This window comes from Paramacrobiotus metropolitanus, unplaced genomic scaffold (assembly GCF_019649055.1).
Source record: "Paramacrobiotus metropolitanus isolate TYO unplaced genomic scaffold, Prichtersi_v1.0 Parri_scaffold0000044, whole genome shotgun sequence".
NCBI classification, from domain to species: Eukaryota; Metazoa; Tardigrada; class Eutardigrada; order Parachela; family Macrobiotidae; genus Paramacrobiotus; species Paramacrobiotus metropolitanus.
Genome location: NW_026570264.1, coordinates 484,499 through 494,907, shown reverse-complemented (window position 1 = coordinate 494,907; position 10,409 = coordinate 484,499). Strand labels below are relative to the sequence as shown.

General features: G+C 45.1%; 1 protein-coding gene across 1 annotated transcript; it reads left to right on the top strand.

The window, feature by feature from the left end:
* Positions 1-4,800: 4,800 nt before the first annotated feature.
* Positions 4,801-6,391, top strand: LOC129591112 (acidic leucine-rich nuclear phosphoprotein 32 family member B-like). The gene is made up of 3 exons (XM_055486644.1): positions 4,801-5,751; positions 5,839-5,901; positions 5,964-6,391. The coding sequence occupies exons 1-3, from the start codon at positions 5,250-5,252 to the stop codon at positions 6,134-6,136; spliced, it is 738 nt and encodes a 245-aa protein (XP_055342619.1). The 5' UTR covers positions 4,801-5,249; the 3' UTR covers positions 6,137-6,391.
* Positions 6,392-10,409: the final 4,018 nt, after the last annotated feature.

Sequence of the window (10,409 nt, the reverse complement as noted above, 5' to 3'; positions counted from 1 at the left end):
GTTGTTCTCTGTGTTAACAGTGTTTCCCCTAAATCGGGAACAGGTTATGTAAGTATCACCATCCTGGGGCAATAAAATCATCTTTAGTTGCGCCCATGTTTTTACTGCTAAAAGTGCACATTTAGCAGCCGGTTTCTTCACTGTAGAACCTACTGAGCAAGATGGTTATGAGCAGCCGTGTGTTCTGCGGGCTGCAGGTGAGTTGGTCTGCATAATTATCGCATGTACATCGACTGAGTACCGTATACAGTGGAATCTCCCGATCTTGAACACCCGCGGTACGTAATTTTTGTTCAGGGTTCAGAGGTGTTCACGGCTCAGAGGTGTTCAAACTCGGAGGTTTCATTGTACTATGCCACGCACGCTGCCGTTATTTTCCCGTAATGCTTTGTGAATAGCAAACATTTTCTAGGATCAGGATGTTCTGAAGGCTGCCATGTTCCTAACTGGCGCAGATTCAACCAGGATTTTGATATACACTTAAATGCGCATGATCCAATTGTTGCGGTATAACCCACAGTTTGCCACCTAGTTCTGTGATGCATTTCCGTTGACCGTTTAGTTTTCTCACATCCAAAACTTACGGCAACAGTATCACGAGTTGGGGTATAAGGAAATTGTGGTTCTCTATTAACACATTATAACACCCTGGAACGCCTAAAAAGCAGCCAGAACATGGGACGATTACCTGAACAGTGGCAACTGACGGCAGTCGGCAGTTGCATTTCATATGCATTTTTTTATAACGGGAATGTGTACGTTTTTGGTGCCACAATTTTTAACCAAGGGGTTAAACCATTGATTTTCGGAGTTGCTGTCTTGCCGTTGAGATGCCGATTTTTGCCGGTCACTTACGTTCAGTGTCTCTTGCACGCACACCGGTTGGCGGCGTTGGTAAACACATATATAGTTGCCGCATAGGCAAAGTTCGACTGTGAACTTTTCCATCCAGCGCCATGGCAACCTTGTTTAAAGAAACGACGACGATTTGACTGTTTGTCAATTACGCACGGGCGTAAAAAAGGCGGTGGCCAGCTGACAGCAGCCTTTGGAGGTGTCGAAATTCGTTTTGAAGAAAGTAGGGGGAGTAGTCCCAGGTGGTGACTGTAGCTTTAACGTAATGTGATGCGGTGCAGGTAGCAAGGGTAACTTTGTCGGTAACTCGCCGCGCCGCACTGTTGTTTACCAGCAGTTCGTAAATCGCACCGTCTCGAATTATACTTTATAATTTCTCGTATAGATAGCTGTTATCGCTTGAGTTAAACTACACTACAAATTTATTAAAGACTCTCGTCATTACCGGCCAGACTCAGGGTCTTATTATTCGAATTCAGAGTACTTCGATTACTGCCTTATTTGGGCTCCCCTTATATTACTCTCCGTTATCTGGACTCCCCAGCAATATGAGCAACCCTCTGCATGGGCGGTTACGTTATTACTCACACTTTCGCAGCTGCTATCAGTGCTATGACTAACTGAAAATTTTGATTTATTTAAAATACTTACTTTGCCAGTACTTTTGTAGCATTTAGTTTGTATCAAAGTGCTCAGGTTGCATCAACGACAGATTCAAAATCTTTTTAAAATCTGTATTTGTGACTTTTTGTCAAATGGAGTAATGGACAGTGAAGATGCGATTTTGTCTGCTGTGAAGTGCGTGCAAGATGGCCTATCGTCGTTAATCGTTAACCCTCCAGCGGGGGGGGGGGGGTACCCGATAGAGTGTCAGTTTCCTACGAGGAGGAGCTTCCTTGGCCCGATCAAAGCCAAATGCGCGACCATAAACCGATCACCCTGCCCGAGCATGTTAACACTGGGCCACGTGGGTGTGCAACACGGCTAGCCAGCCAGCGATGGCGGCGCAAAATGGCAGCACTCAGCACCAAAATCTAAACACTTCTGCTTCTGCACTCTTTTTCGAAACTTTCTTATTTTAAAAGATGAAGAGAAAAATAAAAATTCTAAAATTCTAAATAACAAAGCTATTCATAGCAAAAGAAGAAAATCATAGGTGATGAAATTTCTCGTAGGCAGAATAAACGGTCCCAAAGTAAGAACAGAAAACGCAGGCAGTCATGACTAACTTAGTTCAAGACAGGTAGTTTTTTTTATAGAAAAAGAACTTTCTGCTTTTTTCACGAATTTTTGGAATATTACATACTAAACAGGTTTTAAAAAGGGGAGATGGGACACAGGAAAGTGAAAAAACGCTTGTTTGAACTGGAAAGCTCAACGGCGCTTAAGTTCGGCTTCTTGCAGCTGCCGTCGCGGGGTGGAAAGACGTGTTGCACACATATGGAAACAGTGATCAGTTTATGGTCGCGTGTAGCCGGCAGGAAGGTTGACGGGTGGATGGTTGACGCTCAATGAAGGTCATCAACCTTTCTGATAAACCTTCTCTAAAGGTCATCAACCTTTCTGATCAACCTTTCCTAAAGGTCATCAACCATTCTGCAGAAGTTTTGCACCTTTTTGGCGAAAGTTATCCTCACAGCTGCTCAACATAATATTTATTAATTTTATCTTTCTGCTTGCTGTTTGGCTGTCTAAGCTTTCTCAACATTAACTTCTTATTTCTTAGCATTTTCTTTTCGGCATCTATTGTTTAAAAATGGGGCCATGGTGTGCAGTTGGTGACAGTCCGTCCGCATGAAATCACTTTGCGTCATAATAACATGCGCTCAAAGTAGCCGAAGCCATGCTGTGGGGACTGTCTTTTGCAAAATGTTCAGCTGTGCTTATAGAAAGACGTAACGAATAAGGTATTGGCACATCAGAGCGCAACACTTCAAACTTTAGGCGGAAGTCGCCGATGTCTTTATTTGGTTGTCGCGTCCGCTATTTGCGCACTTTATCCGTAACCATTTTCCCAACATTTGTGCTTAAGAACTAAAAAATTATGAACACTACTGCGTTCGGAATATTAAGGGAGACTCAAATGTGGGCGTCATTGCACTCCTAGCTTGAGTGAGGGTTGTTATGGTAGTCCACCTGTCTGTCGAAAGTCATAAACCTTTCTTTAAAGATCATCAACCATTCTGCAAAGTTTATCAACCTTTTAGAAAGTTCATCAACCTTTCTGCAAAGGTCATCAACCTTTTGTAACGGTCATCCACCTTCCTGCAAAGGTCATCAACCTTTCTGTAATGGTCTTCAACCTTTCTGAAAAAGGTCATCAACACTTCTGTAAAGGTCATCAACCTTTCTGTAAATGCCATCAACCGTTTCTGTAAAAGTCATTCTTTCGGTTTGCATATAAGCATCATAAGGAGCTTCACAAAAAATTGGCTTGCGGTCAGAGGTATCAGCCGGTTGAGATAGCGAAATTATCAGAAGAAAGGTCGTCTGTGATTTCTTGCTAAAAAACCATTAAGATACTGTAGCCACTAGATGGAATGGGACCACAGACTCTGGTGTACGGAATGTAGCGCACACGCTGCGAGACGTTCTGCGTAACGCGTGTGCTGTCCGGCAGGGGGCAGGGAACGGCCGGACCTAAAAGCGGTGTCATTTCATCCAGCATTTACAGTATTATTAGTAATACCTTGTTACAGATTACATCTGATCTTGATTACAGTTGCGTTTAATAATCGAGTGGCACTATTGCCACCCCTAACCCCCTCCGTTTTTTATAGCTACTCCTTTTTTGCACCCCGCTGATTACAGGCCCTCCGTTTTAAGTTAATTATGTCAGTTTTTCCGCTACAGTAAAAAAAGAGGAGTGCGTATAAAGAAACCGGGTGCTGTCATTAATGCAACAACCGGGTGCTGTCATTAATGCGTAACTTTTTATTTGCTTGCAGAAAAGTGGATTGGTCATATAAAGAAAAGTTATAGTCATTTTCCTTTCTCGTAGACAGACCATAGGATCTCTGCCTAGCTCTTCGCCGTTGATTATGTTTAAGCGCACGAAAGATCGCCGATATCGATAATTTCTTTTTATTTCTATGAATTGTCACTAACTTAGGCTTGAAAAATTTTTAATTTTTTCCACGTATATTAAATTGTTGTTTTAGCGTATTTGCTTCGCGCCATAAATTTCCACTTATTTGTAATCAAAAATATTGTAAATTTTTTCTCCATCTTTTAGTCTATTGGTTGAGTGATATTATTCCGTAATGCATGGGGGATGAGCGTTTGAAGTGAGCGAATGATGCGGATTTAACAGTAAGCGAATGCTGAGCTACGTAGAAAAATGTAATCGTGCGCAGGGGGGTCTACTAATGCAGACAGGTGGACGGAACGTGAAGGTGTATTCTGTAAGCGGTCGGAACGCGAGTAAAAGCGAAGTATTATTATTTATCACTCTGCCTCTATATCAATCAACTTTTTCATCTTCCCATTGAATTTTTCCTTTCTTAGGAATGTTAGGTGAACCTTACAGGTATGAGGCAGACGAGAAAGATGCCATCTACGTTGCCAACTAACTGTCCAGCTGGCTGTTTCCCCAGACTCGTGCGTCAAACTCCAGCTTTTTCTCTCATTCAGATCTCCGTAAAACCTTCTGATCAACATACCGAAAGGTGGAAAACCCTTTCAGAGGTTTTCCGGTACCCAGCAGGTTGCTGGTGGGAGCGTATAACGTAAACCAGAGCACTTTGAACACAGGAAAACACATTTTGGGTGTACGCAGAGAATCTATCTCACCGTAAGTCTATCGAAAATTATTCTCCTTTAAGTTTTTCGCCTCAAACAGCAATTTTTTCTGTACCAGAAAGCTTCTAAAGGTTTTCTCTACCTTTTGCAATGTTAAAAGTAAGGTTCGCCGAGATGTATGCAAGAGAAAAAGGCAGGAGCAGCACTACGGACTACGGCCCATAAGAAACGGTGCTTATATGCAGGACTGTAGCCCATTCAAACGGACCAAAGTCTATGGGCGACCGCCCATATACAGGGGGGTGCGGGTGGCAGTTACTTTTGGCAGTCAACCACCATGAGTATGCAGTTACTTACTACTGAATTGCCCAAATTCACAGCACGGTCGTACAATATTACACTGACATCCAACCACCTTCGCGTACGCAGTTACCAGCTTTTGCACATTTTCACAGCAGACTGGTGCGAATTTTCGCTAACGGCTCCTGTGAATTTTCGTTCTCAGTATTGCCGTAGCGTGGGGTCCACTATAAAACGATATGTACAATGCACTGCAGATTATCCCCAGTTTTTAAAGTACATACTATAACTGCTTTTATACGCAGCTTCACGTTTACTTTGCGTTGTATTAGTTGTATTCTGTTTGTTACATTATGTTTCGTTCACCTGTGTACACTGCTGTCAACATGTATGCCTACCTGTGGGACCAGCCTGATGATGCTAAGACCATCATCCTGGATGAGTTCCCTCTTGCCGATTTCCGTGACGTACCGCTCGCTCGCTTCACGGACCTGCAGTGCCTGTCCGCTAACGCCTGTGGATTGTCGTCTTTGCTTGGTCTGTCTACGTTGCCTAACCTGACGTACCTACAGCTCAACGACAACCAGTTGGGTTTCTACGCGGAGAACCCCCACTTTGAGATCCTGGCAACCGCGACACCAAACCTGAAGCGACTGACTTTAGCCAACAACGGGATTAGCAGCGTGGATTTCTTGGAGCCGCTGAAGAACTTGCCCACGCTCCATACCGTGGATTTGTACTGCAACAGCGTTAACCGGACCCACTCCCGTTACCTGATCCGCGCAATCCCACAGGTTATGCGATGGAGTGGAGACGATGGCGACGTGGATAGCGAGAGCGATGAAGAAATGAACGGTGAGTAGTTTTTGCTGCCGATCTTATTGTTTGCGCCGCTATCTTTGTATTATGTGAAATTTTAATTAGGAAATTTTATGAACATAGAGCCCGAGTCGGACCATGGCGAGGAGGAGGAGGAGGATGACGATGCGTCGATGGCTGGCTCAGGTATTTGTTTGATTTTTGACTCTGTATGTGACTTTGCTACAATTTCTTGCGGATACTTGCAGACCATACTTGGTTGCTGTCGGACGATGATGTGGACCACATCTCGGACTCTGCCTCGGAACCGGATTTGGATGAATTGACCTCGGAAGCGGACGCGGGTGAGATCCCGGACTCGGCCTCGGAACAAGACGGCGACAACCTGGAGAGCGACGACGACGTTGTTATGCTGAACTAGTTAGGTGTCTTATTTGCGTTATTCCTGTTTTCACCCCCTCGGGGACCCCCTCGGTAATCATACAACGGGTGTTATGTATTCTTTTCTTTGTTACTGCTTGTACGATTGTTTATTGCTCTGTTCCTGTTCTCACTCCCGGATAACTCCTCGGAAACCGTACACGGTCTTACGTGTTTTCTCTAATTGTTGCTTCTTATTTTTCTGTATTTATGTTATTGGTAGTACGTTGCGCTCGTACGTGTGAAGAAAAAGCAAAATGCGTAGCAGATGTTGCTGTGAAATTTCGGTTTTGCAAAAATATAAAATACGACCGCACAAAAAATTACTCGAAGTCAAATATCGGTAGTCTGAATTTCACTTCTGATATTTTTGCGGCCTCTGAAAATTGCTTTCGGTTAAATAATATCGATCAAAATCTTGCATTTGCAAATTTGACCTTTTCCAAAATGGATTACGATTTAACTGATGATGACCTCATTGACGCCGCAGCCTTGGCGGCACTTGATGATTGGATCTTTGATGACGGCTTAACTGATCAGGATATGCTTGATGCTGCCGAATTGGCCAGCATGGATGACTGGGTCGCCGAAGAACCTCAGGCGGGAGGAGGTTTACCGGATGACTTCCAGGTAGCGGAACATGTCGCAGTGGAGCCCAGGGGTCACCGGTTCTCCAAGACCCATAGTATGCACTTTAAGCTGTTTCGAATTAGTGTTCATGATCTGGAAGCTGTCAGCTTTATTGATGCTCCATCAATAATCGTGGCTGTGTTGGAATATATCCTTGATACAGTTTTAACGGGGGTGGCTCGTCATCAGTACGTGCGTGTATCGGTTGACTCGGCTCATCTGTCGTTTCCTATTTGGACACCACCAACGCTGCGATCCCAGTTGACCGTACAGCGCTGGATGGCAGAAATATCCAAAGTCCTGAATTCCCATCAAGAGTTCGTCATAGACGGATCTTTCGAAGTCTCGCTAGAACACACGGAAATCCCCTCGGGTCGCTGTGTCCGGGACGTTCCACCGATGCTGTACCAAAAGCTCCAGAAAATGAGGTCAGTTATCTTAATCAATAACGACGACGACATTTGCATGGCCCGCGCCTTAGTGATTGGCCGAGCTTTCGCGGATGGTGAGGAGGAGTATGCCAGACATATTGCCAAGGGTAAAAGGGAAATTCTTGCATTGTCAAAGGACCTTATTAAGAAAGCCGGTCTGCTTATGCGTGAATATTCCTTGGCGGACATTCCGGCTTTTGAGAAGGTGCTTCCCGGTTATCAGGTCGTGGTTGTCAGTACCATGCAGGCCAACAGCATTGTGTACAGCGGAAAGCATGAACAGAAGCATATCTGCCTTCTACTCCACAATCGCCATTTTGACGTGCTGACCTCCATGCCGGCATTTTTCAATCGCGGCTACTGGTGTTTTGGGTGCAACAAGGGATATAATGACCGACGAAACCATCGTTGTACTGGCCAATGCAACCAGTGTCTCCGTTCCAACTGCTCGATGGATACATCCAATATGTTGGCGTGCGGTGACTGCAATCGGAAATTTTATGGGCAGTCGTGTTTTGATCACCACAAACTGGGCCCCAGCGCTGATAAGCTGTTCCATAACCGACGAAGCATATGCAGCACGGTGAAGCTATGTATACTCTGCGGATCCATCCATTCCTTAATGAGAAGAAAACCAGGAGCCGTTCATCGGTGCGGAGAAAGTTTTTGTAGAACCTGCCGGGAGCACGTTGTAGGCGACCATCGCTGCTACATGAAACCACAAAAGCTGGGACCGTTTCAGAAGATGCAGTACGCCGATGCCCAGTTTTTATTCTTCGACTTTGAAACGTATGTTGCTGATGATGGACGACTGTACCCGAACCTTGCGGTAAGTCTGAATGACCATTTTGCTGAAGTAAGATGCACCCCCTCGGGGACCCCCTCGAAATTTTACTGGTGATTCAGGTTGTACAGAATGATGAAGGCGAGGAATGGATCTTTCCGCCAGAGGGGGAGCCCCTGGGCGACATTACCGATTCTCTTTGCCGATTCCTTTTCAGTGAAGATCATCGTGACCACATTGTTATTGCTCATAATTTCAAGGTAAACACTTTCAACGTTTTTTTCTGTCTGCCTTGAACCGGTAAAAACTTTGTAGGCTTTCGATGGATACTTTATTACTAATTGGCTGCTGAAGAATGGCATCATCCCCCGAGTGATTATGAATGGTGGCAAGATCATGCAGCTTGACGTGGTTCAACTGAATATTCGCTTCCGGGACAGCATCAATTATAATCCACAAAGCCTTTCCAAGTGGCCAGCAACATTTGGGATTGAAGACACGTCTAAAGGTTTGTTCCCACACCGCTTTAATCGACCAGAGAACTGGGATCAGGTCACAGAGTTCCCTTCCATGATGGAATACGGACATCAGTACATGAGCAAGAAAGATCGTGAGGCCTTTGAACAGTGGTACAAAGATGAAATCGCCGCCAAGCACAATACCTTTGACTTCCGAAAAGAGTTCGTGGATTACTGCAGCAATGATGTTACCGTCCTCCGCAAATGTTGTCTTCAGTTCCGGAACCTGTTTTTGGAAATTAGCAATGGAATCTGCCCATTTTTCTCCACGCTGACCATTGCTGGGCTATGCGGTCTGTACTGGCGCAGCAGTATCCTCAAAGCCAACCAGATAGGATTGATCCCACCACAGGGATACCATTCCAATCGCAACCAATCCGTCAAAGCGCTCAAGTGGCTGCAATGGATGGAGTTGGAAGAAAACTGCCAAATCCAGACGAGGGCATCGGGGGCAGAATTCAAGATCGGTCAGTACTTTGTGGATGGCTACTCTGCCGCAACGAATACAGTTTTTGAATTTCACGGTTGCTGGTTTCATGGATGTCCTGAATGCACTGCTCCTGACACGATCCATCCATTCAGAAATCTTGCGATGAGCAAGATTTACGAGGAAACCGTGCAGCGAGATGACTACATTCGCAGCCGGGGATACGGGCTCCATGTGATGTGGGAGCATGACTTCGACGGCCTTGTCAAAGAAGTGCCATGGTTTGCAGCTTACATTGAGGAAATTACCGTGTGCCAACCTATTAACCCTCGCGACGCGTTCTACGGCGGTCGGACAAACGCCACAAAACTTTTTCACAGTGTAACAGGAGAAGAAAAAATTCGGTATTTCGACGTCTGCAGCGAGTATCCTTATGTGAATAAGAACAAGCGGTATCCCATCGGCCACCCGACCATTATCGTCAAAGACTTCGACGCAGTGACGGATTATTTTGGGATCATGCACTGTGAAATTATTCCTCCGGCCGACCTGTATCTTCCAGTTCTCCCATACCGTAGTAATGGAAAACTCGTCTTTCCTCTTTGTCGGACTTGTGCGGAGACACAACAGAACGCACCGTGTGGACACTCTGAGAACGAAAGAGCACTCTCTGGCACATGGTGTAAGTAAAATTAAAATCCCCCTCGGTACCCCCTCGGTAAATGTTTCTTGCAGGTACACCGGAGATACATGCAGCTATTGATCGCGGCTACGTCGTGACAAGAGTTTTTGAAGTGTGGCACTTTGAGCAGACCGAAGAGAGATTATTCGCCGATTACATTGACCGTTTTCTCAAAATCAAGACCGAAGCAAGTGGATGGCCAGCTGATGTTGTCACAGACCAACAAAAGGACCAGTACCTGCGGGATTTCCATGACCACGAGGGAATTGAGTTGGACCGCGAGAAAGTGGAAAGTAACCCGGGCATGCGGTCACTTGCCAAACTGTGTCTTAACAGGTATTATATTTTTCATATGACCTCATTAAATATTAGTCATCATTGTTGCTTGTAGCTTTTGGGGACGCCTCGGTATGCAAGATAATAAGCCGAACACCAAGTACATTTCCTCTCCAGAAGAATTCTACAGGATGCTTCTTTCTGGAGAATACCACATTCAGTCGTGGGACATGTTCAGTGACGACGTTCTACAATTGGCGTATACAAAGGAGAACCTGTTTGTGGAGCAGAATCCGCATACCAACGTCGTCTTGGCCGCGTAGGTGTTTGCCCTTTTTGTACTTGCATTTGCTGGTCGAACTTTGATATTTTATCAGGTTTACTACCTGTTGGGCGCGGTTGCACCTTTATCGTTATATGGAACAAGTGCAGGACAGACTGTTGTACTTTGACACTGGTAAGATTTGAAAAGCCAGTTCTGCAAACATGTGAATTTGATATGGGTTTGCAGACTCCATAATTTTCG

What these genes read in the sequence shown, in the direction of transcription:
- LOC129591112 (XM_055486644.1), top strand. Translation starts at nt 5,250, where the DNA reads ATGTTTCGTTCACCTGTGTACACTGCTGTCAACATGTATGCCTACCTG. An exon ending in GAGCGATGAAGAAATGAACG is followed by an intron (nt 5,752 to 5,838) that starts GTGAGTAGTTTT and finishes TTATGAACATAG; the next exon opens with AGCCCGAGTCGGACCATGGC. An exon ending in TGCGTCGATGGCTGGCTCAG is followed by an intron (nt 5,902 to 5,963) that starts GTATTTGTTTGA and finishes GGATACTTGCAG; the next exon opens with ACCATACTTGGTTGCTGTCG.